At 48.1% G+C, this 18,421-nt stretch overlaps 1 protein-coding gene across 1 annotated transcript in view; it reads right to left on the bottom strand.

The window, feature by feature from the left end:
* The window catches only part of LOC114867806 (calsyntenin-2-like), a 137,146-nt gene that overhangs the window by 75,011 nt on the left and 43,714 nt on the right, over positions 1 to 18,421 (bottom strand). The window contains exon 2 of the mRNA XM_029170825.2: positions 2,063 to 2,185. Coding sequence (XP_029026658.1) covers positions 2,063 to 2,185 — 123 coding nt within the window. The remainder of the gene's footprint in view (positions 1 to 2,062; positions 2,186 to 18,421) is intronic.

Below are 18,421 nucleotides of genomic sequence, written 5' to 3'. Positions count from 1 at the left end.
CACTTATTATCCACCACTACAGAGTTCAGGGTACACGGGGGCCACTTAAAAAGGTGGCAACTATTCAGAGAATGTACTTTAAACGCCACATCATTAACCATCAACTCTCCCACCGCTGGTTAAAAGTTAAAACGCTGCTCTGTCACGTTCCACCGTCAAGTTGAAGGCTGACTGAGACTCCGGCAGTGAAATGATGACTGAATCCTCCGTCGCGCACGTGAAGGAGTCTCAGGTGCAACATGAAGCTAAACGTGTTTCCCGCCGCAGCCTCGTCACGGCTAACGCTAGCGGCAGCGCTTTAGCATCTCCGCGGCTCCTCGGAGCGACGCCTCTGCCCTCAGCCAGACACGTCCATGCATAAAACAACGAGTTCGCCGCTACCGGCGCCTCTCGCCCGAGCCGACACATGGTCTGTGCGATTGCAGAGCTCGCGGGGCTCCTGTAACGCGGCGGCTGCTGGCTCATGTCAGTCGCGGGCGGCATTTTCATGACAGAGCCACATTTCCTGTTGTTCCAGACCAGTGAGCGTGATGACTGCTGCTCCCTGATCATCCATCCAACAGGATTATTGGACAGGTTCAGAGTGAAGTAAATGACTAGCAGGGAAATACTTTGCTGTATGTGTCCTCTGACTCATAGTTACTTTACTGTGAATTGGTTTATTTTAAACGCTCATGATGCGTTCACGTCTCAAGCTAATGTGCTGATGAAGCAGGTGGTGGTGTCACAAGCCCATAAACAAAGGTCTATTTGGTGGATTAAAGTTTTCGCCATCACTGATGCAGGAGCCAAACTGCTGTCAGTCACACGCTGCTCGCTCGTGCTTTTGATGTACCGTAATTAAAAGCCGGTTGTCCTAACTAATGAGGCTTAGCCGCTACCTGTGCACTGCCCTGTCAGGAGTAAAAAAAACACAAAAACACAGGATGCTCTTTAGCAAAGTACCTGATAACTACCTCTGGCCTGAACTATGTCTGCACGGTATATGGTGCTAAATGCATGAGGCGGCTCTGAGGTGAACAAGAAGGGAGACTGTGCAGAAAAAATGAGACCAATGAGCATAAGTGTTTATGAGAGGAAGCAATATTTGCACACTGGCGCTGGAGTATGAGAAATAATAGCACAGCAAAAAAGGAGGAGGGAGAGTGAAGGACAGACTGGCGATGCTCTCGCGCTTGTTTATTAATAATTTAGTGCGAAACCTCCCCAGCACTCTTCCTTATGAAATCCAGGACTGCCCATGTGCTCCTCCCGCTGCGTGCGCCATCGCACTGTGAAGCTGTCAGTCCGCGCGGCGCCAGAGGACATATGCTGGCCGGCTAGCGGCCTCCCTACCGCCTCATCATTTCCTCTCTCTCTCCCTGTAGGGCGGCCATTACAGCGAAGCCCCTCAGGCCGTACGCTGCGCCCGCGCTCGCACACAACGCGGGGGAACCTTTTAGCTAGCACAGGCACAATTAAACCCCCCGCCCCCCCGTCCGCCCGGCCAAGCTTGAGGGCCTCCGTGAGTGGGCTCCGGCCCCGCGTGGCAGCCCCATGCTAGGGCCTTGGCCGCATTAGCGGCCTGGCGGGATCCGAGCTGGCTGGGCTCGGCGACAGCCTCCAGCTAACGTCCTCCCACAAGAGCTGGCACCCCTTTACACGAGCTGGAATGGCCACAAAGTGGGAAAATCGAATCCATTTTTCTTTGCACCGTCTTCAACCACCACTGGGCTTATTTAGGCCACGTTCCACGCTAAGTAAATATGAAATATGAGTCCTGCATGTGATATGCACTCACTGGGAATTACTGGATTAAATGGTTGCGGCACAGAGGTGGAAAAAAAAATAAAAGCTGTGATGCAGCAGTTATAGTACACGAGGCCAGTTCGAGCACCTTTACAGCGATATCACATGACGGCTTAATAGGGTTTATCCTTAGTGTTAGTATGTCCTGCAGCGAGGATTCCCTGCTTGGATTAACACCTGAGTCAGGCTACACTGGCTCCGACTGGTCAGAGTTTGCTCCCCTATTGCTCATCTTTCTCTAGTTGACAGCTATTAAGGTTGCGATGTGACATACCTGCATATGGGATGGGGGCGTCCTTGTCCAGGGCTACCAGAGGAGGATCCAGCAGAACGACGTTGGTGTTTTCAGTGATCACCCCGTGATATGACGTCTCAATCCATGGTTTGTGTTTATTCACTGTGGAAACAGAGTGTGTGGGAGGTCAGCGAAATACTCTTACAGCACAAATAACAGTCTTAATGTACTGAAAGCTACTCTTTAATTTCATCGAGAAATCTTTTTACAATAGTTTCACAGTAATTGCACATTTCATTCTTCTATTGTCCCATTCTTCCTTTAGACCCATCAAACCTTCACCTTAAACATCCAAGGACAAGTTCATACAAAGTTCATTGGCTGATGGTGGGATCAGGACCACAGCTCAGTAATGGCCCTGGCGGGCTGTGTAAACAGCAGGCTTTCAGGTCCTTTTTACTCCAAAAATCACATTTTGTCTGCTTTTTAATAATCAAGTTCACATCGTGCCCTGAAGTGACACACAGGGAAGCTGTAATTGAAAATCCTGGGAGGAACACCACTTAACGCGCTTTGATGGGCCACAGAGTCCACGGGCACTTGTTCCTGTGAATTCAGTAAAAGGAAACCGAAGAAGTCACCCTTGCTACTTTAATTAATCCCAGCATCTACTGCGAACAGACAAAACATGCACTTCCCACTTCTCTCACTTTTCCTGCTGGAGTCTATTTTGAATAAAATATTGAATTTGATTAAAACTAAATTGGCATATTTGTGTTCAGGGGCAAAATAACCAATGAAATAGCACAAGTTACGCAAGGCAAGTTTACAGAACGTACAGTACGAGGTGCCGCTTCCCTTCTATTGTCATCTTTTAAAAAATGGATAAACAGTAAAACGGATTTGATGGTTTCTTTTGAAACTTTTCTTCAATGCCATGAACCATCAACATAAAAGAATAAACAAACATTCTGAAGAATTTGCGGTGAACATGCATGATTAATGGTGAGAATTACGGAAGTTATAGCACTTCGTATGATAACAACACAGTGTTAACATATCAGAGGGATTATAAAGATGTATTATTTAACATGAAAGATAGATTTTATGATGGGGGGGGGGCAGGTAGCAGCATGAACCTAGTGATACCTGGGAAAAAACAACGCGCCAACACTTGAGGGATACATATTCATGAGCATCAGCCCAGAAAGCATAGCTAACAGCCCTGATACAGTCAGAGAAGATCATTTGGGGCAGAGAGATGGGAACACATTAGTCTATTAAGAGTTAATAAATATGCATGAGTTTTCCACAGCGCCGAGCGGCGAAATGATACTGGATTTTTAACTTTAAATGCCAAACGCCAGGGTTGAGAACGAGAAGCTTGCTGACGCAGCTGTATGGAGATTTCGGGGGGTTGGGGCGTGATTTTTGAGGAATTATCCGTTTGCAGGTAACTTGTGAAAGACGCTGTGACAGTCAGAGGAGTTAGCAGGAGTTAGCAAAGACAGAAAAAAACAACAAAAAAATATTCCTGCAAAACTGGACGTCTTCTGCTTCAGCAAATCAGTATACATAGGGCAGAACACAATCTGAGCCCAGTGCGTGACACCTAATGGGCAGTGGTGTGGAAATGAAGGGACGGCGACTTGTTATTCTGTCCTGTCACAGCTAAGTAACCCCGCTGACCTTTAAATCCTCGACGCCGTGGCGTGCGCCGCTCGCTGCGATTACTTAGCAATGTCAGACTGACCTAAATGTTCTGTTATCAGCATTACCAACGTTTTCCATTGTGCGAGCACAGAGTGATCCAGCTGCGGGGCCCTGATACCGCGGCGAAAATGGAGGCCGCCCCCGTTACCAGATATACAACAGCCACGACAATGCAGGCAGACAAATGAATGTCACCATTCAGTCGTTTCAGTCTTTGTGACATTACCGGCACAAAGGCTTGATCCGGTGCTCAACGCTGTGTAGCCGTGATGTCGCGGCGCTGTTGACACCTAGCCCCCACGCGTTGTATGAGGAAATGATGGCATGAAAGGCTCCTCCACCTCCAGCCGATCGCCTAAGGTGAAGCCCCTCTCCGTCCCGCGACTGCTGCTCTAAGCGGCACGATGCCGACGCCGCGTTAATAGCACGGTGTATTGACGGCCCCAGACGAGCTCCCAAGTCATTATCGCAAAAGTGGATGGATGCGTTTCCCTCCTTTAGCAAATAATCCGGGCTGTCGAAGGCTGGAGGGAGAGGAGGAGCGCGAGGGAGGAGAGAGGGACGAGCCTCCTCGTCACTCGCACACATTCCCAGGTGAAACATTGCAGCTGCTTCGCCGATCGAATCTAAGGCTGTTAGCCCTAATGCCTTGACACTAAGTGATTAGCGACATACTCCTCCATGGTGGCTTGAATCAAAACTAAACACAGTTAATCCTCTAATCGATGGGAGGGGAATAAACATCTTCCGTAGCCAAGTTTATGCAGGCATCATTTAGCTTAGCACTGCTCGGATTTCCCCTTGTAACTCAAAGGCTCATGTCGCGCGGCAGCGAGAAGACGAATCCTTTTTCGACGTTCGAATTGGTCCGTGGGTTGTTCTCGGCGACTCAGCCTTCGGGCTTCAGACAGCTGCTGATAAGAGGTGTGCTTTGGAAAAATCAAACACGGGCCTGAAAAAATGGCCGGAGTGCTCTCTAAGTGACCCCAATTTTTGAAACCAAACACCTCCATTGGCTGCTAAAAGCGCTCCGTAATGGCGTGCGATAACCTCTGCTTGTGATCGGAGGGAGGTCAGCCTGCGAACGTCCCGCCGAACCTGGCGGCCGCTCGGCCGGCGCCGAGATGTGAGGGCGTTTCACATCTTAAAGGCTGGAGCCGGAATCAAACACGGCGTTCCCGTTTCATGTGTTAACAAGCGGAGGGAGCCGCTCATCGAGATTGTTGTGTTTGCTTATTTAGACCTGCGCTGCGATTCAAATACCACGACCTTTCAGCGCCGTGTCGCGCAGGGGGAACGCGGTGGGTGAATCCTGTTAACTGGCTCCCAGGAAGACGAGTCGTTCCATTTTAACTTCTCATGTCTCGGAAACTCTGTAACATTATTTCAACCTTTAGCTTAATACAATGCATAAATAATATTCCCCATTAATTATTAATAACAAATTACATGTAATTTTATCTTTGCACAAATGGCCAAAGCTAAAGGCCACTGAATAATTTTTGTTCCTTCAAATTAATTTAATGACAGGGGCCGAGGGATACAGTTATCAAACCTTTACCGGCTCGTATAATCAGGTTGCATGACAGCTGAAAGGTGAAGGCTGGAGCTCAGCTGCCCTTTACTGCTGACTGTGGGTTGGCCGGACTCATTCTCACCATTTTACTGCCAATTAAGCCAAGATACTTGGATTTGACTCCGGGCTCTGAGTTATAACGGCTGATTAATCTCTGACCGGGCCACAGTACGCCGCCGTAACCGCGCCGGCGGGCGCCACCTCCGAACGGGCAGGTGGAACCCCCGGGGGGACGGGGGCGGAAGAAAAACAGTGGTAATTAAAAATAAATCTGTAGGAGATTAAATTCTGATTGATAAGGTCAACAAAATACATCAGCGTAATGAAAAGTAATAGCGGCGGAGACGGTCGGCCATTACGGCGACCAACAGGCAATTAAAGGCGACATGGCGAGCTGGAGCGCGGCGCGGCTCAGACGTGTCCGTCAGCGGAGCGTCGTGAATTATGAAGAAACGCTTCCCGTCCGCCGGCGTCGTCTCTCTCTCTCTCTCTTCGCTCGACCCTCAAACGCTTCATCCTCGCAGTGATCCGCGTCTCCTTTGAACCTTGGAGATCTCCTATAACTTTAATCTACTTTGCAGTTGGAGCGCTGGCTCCGTGCTTCACAGAGCAGGCTGACAGGAGCCATATGCCGTGGGACGGCTTTATTAAATGTAAAAGCTTCTAAGTACATGCAGTATTTCATCTGAATACACGGAGTCCTCCAGATGATTTTGATTTCACATCAGTTAGATTAAGAGGTAACATACTAAAATCTTTTTTTTTTTAATATATGAAGTGGATATTAAAGTACAGGTGCGAGTCCATTTTTCAGTACCGCTGTCACTTTCAGCAGAGCAGAGCAAAAAGCAAAGGGAACTGTGTTCTGCCAAAACATCTGGGTCACACCAAGGCCGCCACTCCACATTCTCTCTCAGACACTGACCTCCTGACCCCCGCTGTGTTTGATACAGACCTACTTCTGCTCTCGTCTCATCTCAGAGCAGTGTTTCGGGTCTCGGGGGGGGTGGTGCATGGTGGAAACTCACTCGCTCTTTGCACTCTCACCGCATCTAAACAAAGAGGCCTCACGTCCTCCCGTGGGATGCGGCCGGAAATCCTGACACGGCCTGGAAATAATTCACCTGTGTGGCCCGATGTGGGCGTTAAGTTGGGATTTGGTTCCTTGAGATGATGAGCCGCCCGTAGCCCCGGGTGAGGTGAGATAAAGCAGGCTCACGCTGACTGGTGTTGAACGTGGAATAACACCTCAAAGGCTGTATGCTCCGGGCGACGTGTGGAACATGTGGATGAGCCCGCGTCTGTTGTACTGTACGTGTGCATGCGCTGCGTTCATGGCAGCTTGTGCATTCCGGTCATAATCCCGCCACCCTCCTTTTTGCGAGTGTGTGCTTCGCGGGGTCGAGCTGTGCTGCAGCAAGACTCCACATCCTCTCAGCCTAACAAATCCAAAGCAGTGAGTACAGACGGTGCCCCGTGAAACCTCTCAGCGAGCACTCTGACCGCGGGAAGCAGGACTCCCACAGCAAAGCTCAAAGGCTCCGAGACGCGCTGGAGGAAAAAACGAAAGCCCACGAAAGTAAGTGCCTTTATGGTTCTGCACAGATGGAACAAAAACACTCAGAGAAGGCAAGTGCTGCTGCAGATATCAAAGTCCCGCTTTATTTGCACCTCAGTGAACAATGACATTTTTGTTTTGACATTTCTCTCCCTTCTGCCCCTTAACATTGTCCCTGCAGCGAAATGATAGAGTCCCAACAAAGGTCAGGCTTTTATCATCAGCTTGTTTTTCATCCACCTTGGCTGAAGTGCAAAACCCACCTCTGGAGTCACAACACAAGGGCAGAGATAAGGCAGCGCGAGTGAGGAGGATGGAGGAGGCCCCGAGCTCCTGTCTGAGTGAGTGCGCGGCGCCGTTCCAGCATGCATTGCTCCACTTTCAGATGGAGACTTATTAACCTGCAGAGGGAGGGAAAAGGCTGACTGTACAGCCACTGTGCTGCTCGCCACCCCCCACGGCCCCCGGGGAGGAGCGAGAAAACACAGAGGAAGATGTAGAAGAAAAAGAGCATTTTTCCAAAAAAAAACAGGAGCGGATGTAAGGGCTCCAAATGCACGTCGGGTACATGAGCCCCACTCGTGTTGTAGGGAAACAGCAGGAGACGTGGAAATCAAAAGGCCGAGGTCAAATCTGATGACTTTGATACTGCAGCTCATTAATAAGTCACTTGTAATTGTAGAGCACCGGGGCTTATGGTGAGTGAAGTTTCATTTCCAAGTCATTTTAATATTCGCGTCAGGCCTGCTGATGTGTTTCAGTAAGTCGGCCCGTAAAGCCGTGCGAATTTAATCCACGACTGCTGACGTTTCATTGGAAATGGATCCAGGCTTTGGCTCCGGCCTCGGAAGATGACACGCTCGCTCCTAATCCGGCCTACCTCCGCTCTGACGTCAGGCCCGTGGCTGTTCCCACTGGGAAGGCAGCAGTCAACCAGCCTGGCACCACACTATTTAAAGACCGAGTTCATCCACTCCACTAATCCTCCTCACGAACGCACCCCTGAAATAAAACTTATTTCTTTTTCCGCGTCTTTCTCCGACGTGTTTTGGTGCGTTGACAACGCCTCTCGTCACTTTGGCAACTTTGCAAACTGGCTGGGAATCGCGGGGAGCAACAACCTTGCTCCCCGCGTGGCTGCTCGCAGGTGTTGTGGAGCAGCGGAGACGTGTGACGCTGAGTGACAGCGTGATGCAACGCTCTGTAACTGTCCCTCAAACGAGGACTAAACACAGTAAACAAGCGCACGGCAGCGTCAGCATTGACACACACTCCCACCGAGTGCACAGCGACGACCTCCCCGGTGTGCTGTGCCTGCAAACGTCCCCGCGTCCCTTTGATCCCTGCAGCATTGAGCTGATCTCAGGCCAGCTGTGAAACAGAGGCTCCAAAACCCACCGAGTGAATCAAAGTGTCTGCGGTGTAATCCTTTTAGAACGACTGGGCTTTTAAAGTGAAGGCCACCGTGTTAGGGAACATGTGTTGAACTATGTGTGTGTGTGTGTGTGTGTGTGTGTGTGTGTGTGTGTGTGTGTGTGTGTGTGTGTGTGTGTGTGTGTGTGTGTGTGTAATAACCTTGAGCTGTCTTTTTAAAGGTGTTGCTGTTATTTCTCAGATTTGCTTTGTATTTGTTTGTTCATTGCTCTTATTTCTGCACGCACCACTCACAGGCATTAAAGCTAAGAGACACATTTTTTAGCCTTAGTTGCCCATAAACACACATACAAACACGCTCCCCAGTGCTGCTACAGTAAGAGCGTGTCTGTGACTTCTTCAGGCAGTCCATCCCGTTTTGGCTCCTTCGCTCTCGTATCACTTTAAGTAATCAAGGACAAGTGGGAAAAGAGATGCGATGAGAGGAAGAGTGCGCCGCTACTGGGACTCTGTGGGACTAAACACGCACACATTAGCTCATCTGGCCTCATCCTGGAGGGGATGGAGAGCCTGTGAACTAAAACGGACCATTTTCACACCTCCAGTGCGATGATTGCCGTGTGCCACACTAGAACCTGTTACCTTCAGCCAGGAGAACCTGAGAATCGCACTTTATTCCACCGATCACCTGCGCGAGAACACGTCTCATCTTTTGTTGGATGGTGATAAATGAACGCAGTACAGACAAAAGCACATTTAGTCAGATGGAAAGACTAAAAAAATCTAGAAATCTGAATATATGATACAATGGATAAAAAAGATTTTTTTACAGAAAGAGTTTTTATCACTACAAGGACATCGGTTTCTGACATTTGTTGGTACAGTACATTTCATCGATTGCACTTCTTCGCAGTCAGATTTAACCTTTTTAAAGAGACTTTTTAGACAGTACGTTGGATGACACCATTGCCGTCCAGTCATAAAAACCCAGCTCTGACATACGATTGTTTACTAAGTCACCAGCTGTGTCCTCGTGACACATTGGATTCACAATTATGAACAGAGATCACCAGATACTACAGCAAATAAATACTTTAAACAGGTGAAGGCAAATTAGCCACAAAAGAATGAGGGAAAAGCTGATTAACTGTGACAGAAGAGCTTGTTAGCGATTTATAGATTGTTGTTTCATAATGATGACCTCTATAGTGCAAATACTGTGAAATGAATTTGAATTTCCACAGAAAACAACCACAGGCTTGTGCTTCAGGTAAATGTTTGATGTACACAGATTGCTTCAAACCTGCTGTAATTAATCCTATACAAGCCTTACATCATTAGCGCTGATTACAAACATCTGAACACAATAGCAAGGAGCAGCATCCACACCCACGGTCCCCACTACGAGGCCCACTCCCACTGACCAGCACCACGTGCGCCCCCGGGTGAGACCTGTGATATTTGGCACGAGTGGTAAAGCAATTGCTTCTCTAATAAACAGGCGTGTGTGTATGGGTGTGTGTGTGTGTGTGTGTGTGTGTGTGTGTGTGTGTGTGTGTGTGTGTGTGTGTGTGTGTGTGTGTGTGTGTGTGTGTGTGAGTCACGGCGCTGCACACCCCACTCGTTTTTAACCCTGCCAAAGTTTAAGTGGCTATTTTTATTTCCATTACACTGGAACAAATGAGAGTGAAAGAGGGAAAAAAAGACATTGTTTATTGCACGTAATTTGCTGAAAAGTTGCTCTTTGTTGTTTCGAGCTGGAAATTAATTCAGGTGGAAATGCTCAAGGGGGCTCAGTGGATTAAACGAGGCTTCTCTTTGTGCTTTATTGTATTGTAGCCACTTTGAAAAAGGCACCTGCTTTGTAAACCGGCGTAAAACAAGCGTCTAACTTTTTCACAGAACTGGGGCGAACGGTCGACTAAGCGCAGGAACAAAACTCCTCTCTGACCCCCTATTCCTGTCATGTTTACAGGAGCTAAAGTGCCGGTACCTGCGAAAAAAACAGGGACAGGAGTGACTGGATAATGGCAGAAACGCCGGCATGTAGAGTCTGAGGAGAGTGGCTGCTGGGAGCTGGTTCGGCCGCCTCCATTTGAAACAAAGACACTCATTTGTGCTCGGTCCTCTTTTACAGATTACACACACCGCAATAATCCACTAAGAGGACAATGGCTGACAATAACCTCCATGCATCTCATCTCCACTCCAAATGAGCGTCAGCTCTGGAAATGATGTTCACAGCTAAGACTTTGACTCGGGTCCAATAGAGACGCAGAAATAAAACAGGGTCTGGGTGGATTTAGCAGTGTGGGAGCAGCCGCGCTGCGGGTTCGAAGCCCAGAGGATGAGGCTCAGATGCCGCTTCTATCACACTCTCTAAATAGGGCCGTATGCGGCATATGGCTCCTTCTGGCCGGTTTGACCAGCTGGCCGGCTCAGGGGCCGGGCATTCCTAACCCACTGTGACAGACGGGCGGGTGGAGCAAACGGGCCCACACAAACAAGCGCTCCTAAGGAAAACATAAAGCAAGCCGACGGTGCGGAAAGCGAGATCTCCACCAGAGGCGCCGCGGTGGCGTCCGTCTGATGAAAGTCCGTCTGATGAGAGTCCGTCTGATGCTGAATCCAGACGATGCGGTTGGTTTTGTGTTCACCCGTCAAAGTGAAAATACTTTACAAGTGAAAACTCCAACAGGGTGAGACCTGAGGGTCTGTTCCTGAGAAGGCCCCGTTCAAATGGCCTGACCCACTATTGTTTCCTTGTTTCTCCCATTTTCTTTAATTCCATTCATGTCCAGAATTTCACATTCATTAGCCGCTATTCATGACTCACACACACAAAAGAGTCGCCTGAAATAAAGTGTGAACTCTGCAATCCCATTACAGCCCTCCCAGCTCCAATCCAAATAAATGATTTGAATGGCTTCGCTCTGGGTTACACCCATCTCAACTTGATTTCAATTATTTTACGGAGGCGATGACAGGTCAACAAAGGCAATTACATCCCGATGGCTTGAGGGAAGTATTTTCACCACAGAAAAAAAGGAATTAATAGCTATGATTATTGAAACGTTCTTTACTGCAAGTTACAACAGCTTAAATGTTTTATAATTTGACAACTTCTATTCATTTGCTTCTAATGAAATCCCGGAACCAGAGGGGAGAAGATGAATAGTAAATAAGTTGGGGAGGAAACCGAGCGAGGCTGCGCGTGAACACACAGAGAGGAACAAGTGAGAGCGTCAAAAAAAAAAGATGGATCTCATTAATGCATCACTGTGGCGGCACAGCGGAGGCAGTTTATCCTGTTGTTCGGCACTAAAGCGGCTTCAAGACTCGGCTGAGTGGCGAACACATGTATTACTTACAATGCCCACTGTCTGGTTGCCAACTGTGGAACGGCCGCGTTGTCAAGTGTGTGATAAATTGAACGGAGTACCACAGGGGAAACGAACCCTATTGTGCTATAATAAGCCCAAATGTTATTTGGTTATGAAAAATGGCTTTAATCTGCAGCCAGAGTCTGCATAATGGTGCACAGCCATGCGTGGAATGAGGCTTTGGTTTGGTGGCGATACCATCTGACGCCGGCCGTGTACAAATGTTGTGGCTGCCGAGGACGACGGGCGTTTTGCAGGAATAAGCAACGCGCGGTCCAGGTCTGCAAACGGCACCCGTTCGCCTCGAAGCGAGTATCAGACGCACGTCGGCTGAGGCGCTTTCATTTCTTGCTTAAGCGCGTTTCTTTCCTCGCGCTCCGAGACGCTTCCCTAATGCGATTCTAATAGGACGCGGGGACGAAGCCATCACTCTCGCGCCCGCGTACGTTTGCGTGGAGATAATTGGAAGTGGGTGTTTTGATGGAGCGTTATAAGTTTACAATTACCTCCTTTATGATAATCCATTCACTGCGGCTCCACAGGAGAACACAGCTTACTTGGGAGTCTGCAAACATCCACTTCACATCCACATAAAAAACCTCTGACTGTGCGTTTCCGAGGCGGTGATCTTTAACAGGTCACGTGACCAGTTTCTGTGTACATACAGGAGCCGACTATCGCTTTAACTCACTCCACATTTGGGCTGCGGCGGCTCTGAGCCGACCTCATTTCACTACACGGGGGGAAACGTCATGCATCATTATGTGACAGTCTTATTGTGGCGCCGTGACCGAACTGTGACCCTCGCTACGAAACCCACACGACTTCGCCGCTCCTAGAAATAAAAGAAAGTCTGTGCGCGTCACCGCAGAATCCATCAGGAAATGGCCCCATCCGTTTTACTGGCAACTCTGTAACCATTATTGCAACATGTGCCATCGCAATTCACATAGTGAGTCTCTGGCTCGCGCTTGACACATCTGCTCCCATCCGCCGGGTGCAGAGCGGCGTCCATCAGTATTCCAGGTGAGGTCTGCAGCCTATGAATTTTTGAATTGCCACCAAGCGCCCCGTAAAGATGCTGGCTGCTCCAAGGGCTCTTTGCATCAAAAGGATCGCCGGGCGAAAGTGGGTTCAGAGCAGAAGGGGGGGACAAGGGGGTCTAATAAGAAGCAGGTGCAGAAGGAGGCGAGTTAAAATCGACGACTGGGCATCAAAATAAAAGGGAGGAGGTAATAGTTATAACCTAGTGTAGGTGTTTATGGATCACATCAAGGCTCCTGCAGCTGTAAATAATGAAAGGGAGGGTCATGCATCTTATCGACACTTGATAAAGATTCACCCGATTCTGAGCGTCGCCTCAGTTGTTAGTGTTCATTAATCACCATCGATCCGGAGAACTGATCCGCAGTCAGATCCGGTCACTCAGGCTAATGTGAATACGATGGTCAGAGCGCGCGGCCGGGAGATTCCAGCTCAGCGCTCCTCGCGCGCGAGGCCGAGCGAGCATCAGACGCAGCGGCGGTGAGAGAGGCGTCAGACCGGCGCATCTGCTCACGTCAAACGTCCAGGAAACAGACGCTTGGTTAATTAGGCAAAGGTCAGCGCTCCCTCCGTCTCCTCCGCTCTGCACCGATTCAGACTCATCTCTCGCCTCACGCGAGCCGTGACACTCATTGTGATGCGTTATGTGAACCCAAAATTCACAACTATTAAAAAGGTGTAAGATATTGTAGCGCTGGTGTCTCCCATGCGACGGGGGCTTTCTGAGGCTGTGTACGAGTGGGTGTGTGTGTGTGTGTGTGTGGGGGGGCGGGTGTGAGAAAGGTAACAAAACCTCAACGCTTGGCTGAGTCTCACAGACGTGATGACTTTTACTTGTTTCTGCTCATTCTGTTCCAGCTATTCTCTGTGCTGAGTTTAGAAAAAGGAAAAAAAAAAAAAAAAGAAAAATCTCGTTACTGGTAAAATAAATATATTACAGCCACACATGATCAGACTGCAGTGAGGGAGAAAGAACAGATGAGCGAAGGGAAGGGAAAAAAGAAAGAAGCGAGCGAGGGAGAAACACACTCATCCATTTTTCATGGCCGCTCGCTGCAGCTGAATCTGCTGGACCAGAAAGACAGAACAAAAAGAAATGGGGGGGGGGGGTAAAGGGGGGCGCTTTTCTACTCAATACCAGCTCGTCTGGACTTTTCTCCCTCGCACGTAAACTAAACTTCACCAGCAAGACCAGACTGGAATGTTCAGCTGCTGAAGACGCACCTCAGAGGCGCTTCATCCCGTTGACGAAGCAGCAGTTGTCAATCATGTTCCGGAGGCCTCGTTGGGAGGAAGTCGGGCCGGTAGCTGCAGTAAAAGCCCAAAAAGGCCAAGCACGATCCCATCAGCGTCTCATAACCACTCTTTATTAATTGTTCAAACTAATCTGATTACAACGTCGGAGGCCGCGAGACCTGCGAATGATAGCGCCTGATACGGATCTCATACATTAGTCATACACCGCGACTCATTTTTATAATTCCCACTATCTTCCGCTCGGTGCCGGCGCGTGTGCGCGTGCGGGCGCGTGCCGCTATAAATCCGGATAACCTTTCAGATGGTAATCTTTTCCCCCATGGCTCGCACATTTCCTGTGCGAGATTATGCTAATGCAGCATTTGCGCTAGTAGTCAATAAGGAGGAGACGGCGGGTCCATTTTTTTTGGGGGGGGGGGGGGGATCAGCGGTGCATGATGCAAACAATGTGCAAAATGAACAGTTGAGGGTTAATACGCTCAGAAGCGGTACGTGTCCGTGGCCAGAGACATGGACGTAATTAAGATGGTGTGCGCTGGAAGATGCAAAGCGTGGGGTGGCCGGCACTGGCACCAGTCAAAGACCAATAGAGCAGGCGCTAAAGCTGAATGTGCTAAACTTGACTGGTAAAGCTGGGACCATTACTGTAGGTTAAACTGTGAGTGTGTAGCTCAGCATGGGCTCCAGTAGCACAGCACTGCTAGTCAGAGCTGCACAGTATCTTATATATTAGCTCGTGCAGGCGGCATTAGAGGAAATTTATGATCCAGATATTAATAATGTAAAGCTGAGAGTAAAATGAAAACTTCTTCCTTTCCTGCGTGTCATTCCCTCAGGGCTGTATTCACCACCAGCAACAACTCCTCTCATTATTATGTCCAACTTTCTTTTTTTTTTAAAGCTAAAAATCATCTATACTGTACTGTAACATCACACACGACCCCGCGCGAGGCCTTCTGCTGTAAACACTATGAGCAGCATCCATTACATCATACAGCGTCATCCCCGTGCTTGTGCTTTGCCCATTTTCACAGGCAGCGAGCAGGTCCACATCAAGGTCACGGTGAAGCCAACACGACTTCACAAACCTACAGGTTAAATATTTAAAGTGACTAAAAGAGAGACTCCAGTGTGTGTCGTGCATATGGATATGTGGGCTTATCTGCTGTTTGTGGTGTCTAACATAAGAGCGGTATCTGTCCGCCCATGCATGACTGTTCAAAACGTCCTATCTGTGTGCATATATATAAATATATGCTGCTCGGTGGGGATGTGAGTGTAGTTTAATTATAGTCTGATTATATCTCAACATCGGCCCCGTCCCTCCATTTCTTTTTCCCTCTCTTCCACCACTTTCCATATTAGAGGGCCTCGTGTTTCCTATTAATGAGATGCATTAAAATGGATAGATTACCACCACCTACATTTCTTCCCTCGCATGTTAATGCAAAGGATAGACTTCATTTGCCGCCCGCCCCTGGATGTGGATTCGCTTTGTCTTCGGCTTCACATTCTGCAGGCGTCGGCCCTGCAATATCCTCACTGTACTACACAGGATTCCCCACGGAGCCTGAATCCCAGTTAATCACCAGTAAAGGGAAATCAGCTGTGTGGAGGCTGGATGAATGGTTTGAAGTTTAAGTAGTGTGATTACCGCCCAAATAATTACCTGTATCCCACAGCCACGCCAAGTGAGAATTTAAGCTACTTCAAAGGCACTTTCTGTATGTTGGGAACGATAATTCGGACCAATTACGTCCGTGATGTGATTGAATCATTCTACCCTGACTAGGCTGCAACAACCTTGAGCGTTTTGAACCGTAGCGAGCGGTTCATCAGCACTTTTCCAGCCTGTGTGGTTTAATGTTGATGTACTGTAATCTGATATCCTTATGCTTTGGCTGCAATTTTAATCTCCCATAATCCTCAAACACAAATATGTCCTTTAATGATCTCATAACAGGAAATGTCTGGGACTGAAAGCGACGCTTCCCTCGCCGCACCTCCTTTTGCTCACCGGCGCAAGTAACAAGCTTTGTTTGCTTCTAATGTATGTGACGCTCAAACGAGGTTAGTCTGTAGCGAAGGTCAGCTGATTAATATGTACGGGAACTGGGCGCTATTTTAATATGACTGCAGGAGTCAGATGCAAGCTGGCGCCTCAAGGATTCCTGAAAGTCGCACAGAAAGTCTACATTATCACTTTCCACAGATAGCGTGGGAGATATGTGATGCTGCACAAAAGACAGACTGAGCCTCACGTTGGAAAGGTCCGTCTACATTTTATTTTTGTCTAAAACAAAAAAAAAGCAAAAACACAGAAGCAAACACCTCGTTTGTTCTTTTTTGTGAATTAGTCATTTCTCTTGCTTCCTCTCGCGCCCCTTCGTGCCCCTCATCATCTTTAATACGTCTCCTTTTCTCAGCAGCGCTTCCACGCTGTCAGCCAATTCCTGCCTGTCCGCGGCCTAAAAGTGGCTGCGCTTGGCTGATTCTCCCGATAAGTGACTGAACGCCTGCTGTCCAAAAAGGACAGCAAGGAGGAGAGGAGAGGAGGATGGAGAACAGAGAAGCCATAAAAATAAAGATGACTATTTTGGTAATATTTCAACAAAGCCAGCTGGGTGTGTTTCTGCACTTAACGAGCGAGACCCTTTAGCATCACCTTGCTGCAGATGTCCCGGCGCCGTGGAGAGTCTCTGTGAAGTGCTACCCCCAGTCATGGGCTGCTGATATCGCATCAGTGGAGGATGATCATTTGCATTTACATCAAATGGTGATGAGGGAAGTGGTGGAGTCAATGTGGGAGAGAATGAGGGAGGGTTAAGGTCAAGTTGTACTTCGTAGAGACTCTAATCTCCTCTGGGGAGAAGAAAGGGAGCTACCCTGGATAGAGTGGAGCTGGGGGGGGGGGTATTGAACTGCTGACTGCTGACGATTATGGTGAATTTCTACGGCATGTTTGTGTTCATGTAGGATATTCAGTGGTGCTAATCCGCTTTTCTGTTTCCAGGAACGTATTTGTCCCCATGCACGGCACAAGAACATCACCGGCATCAAACAAAGGCTCCCATAGTGTCTGAGGAACACCCATAATACATTGTCTTCAAATTAATCTGTTTTTTTGCAGGTTTTTTGGCAAAGAAGGTCAAAATCAAGAATGAGTTTAAGCTCTGCCAGCGCAGGGGTTGTACAGTACATAACCTCTGGAGGAGCAAAGATCATAGTTACACAAATACGCATTTTCCCATGAAGTAGAGCAGTGGGCACGCTGTGATCAGCCTGTGCCCTTTACTGCAGGTTCCCTGCTGGGCTACACAGGAACCAGTGCTTCTTTTCCTCCCAGTTCAGCTACTACATACAGTGATGCCTTTAATGGCTGCCAAGGCGCCAGTTCTTTATTTATCAGACCGACTGCAGCAAAATACCAACGACAGCCTTTACTGAGTATTTATGGATCGACTCCACGTGCAGAGAAAGATTTCAGCAAAATCGTATCGAATGCAAACAAGTATGACCCGTCTGGCAAGCAGGCAGAAACTGTTCAACAGCAATATGTCGATGTAAAGCAGTTATCAAAAGCTACATCACGGCGATCATGCTGCATTCTGGCTGAAAATGCAAATGTTTCAGTCAGAGGAGCATCTGCTGATGCACAGAATTACTGCTTAAGTCAATAAAGTCCTGGAAAAATGAAGGAAAATACAGTGGCCTAATTAATTTTTCATGTTTAGCTATGGTAACAGTCTAGTTACGAAATCTTTCATCCTACGTTCCCATTGCTGTGCACGCATCGTCTTTGCTTTGAATCTTTGTGTGTCTGTAAATGTGGGGTGAAAGTCTAAAATTTAATTAGAGGCTGGTCACACCGACGTCAGCTATGTAGCAATTTCCATGTTATCATTATGAAAACCTCACATGGGGCTCGTTGCACAGCCCCATGCGATTGCCATGGAGCTCAAAAGAAGAAGAACTAATTGATTTGGCTTTAATTGAAATATAGAGATACAATAGCCAAGTTCGTCATCGTCCTCTGACACCTCGTGATCATCAAGAACATCGTGTTACTGGGACAGGATCCAAATATATGCACATTGTACAGTAAATGCATACTATTTCAAGTCAATAGCATGTTCATTAATTATGTACAAAGACTGAAAGCACCTTCTGAAGCAGGCATATAAAGACTAGACGCCAGTTCATTCGAAGCAGGGGTGGATTTCTATGTCGGTCCCATACAGTATGCAGAGCAAGAACCAACCGGAGGACTGGTCATTATATACCAACATTAAAAGCTGTGTCTCTGTGAAGAAGTGATGAAAGTAATGCAGTGGACTGCACCAGGACTGACTTCTGTCTTAACGATCAATCTTAACGAATTGATTCTACATTTAAAAGCAGGACAAAACAGGTGATGTCCTTTATTTTCCTGGAAGAATCAAGGAGCTGTTCTCTATCTCAGGTTTGCAGAGTCCTGCTGAGAAAATTGATGG

Source organism: Betta splendens, chromosome 13 (genome assembly GCF_900634795.4).
Source record: "Betta splendens chromosome 13, fBetSpl5.4, whole genome shotgun sequence".
NCBI lineage: Eukaryota > Metazoa > Chordata > Actinopteri > Anabantiformes > Osphronemidae > Betta > Betta splendens.
This window is presented reverse-complemented; position numbering and strand designations above follow the sequence as displayed.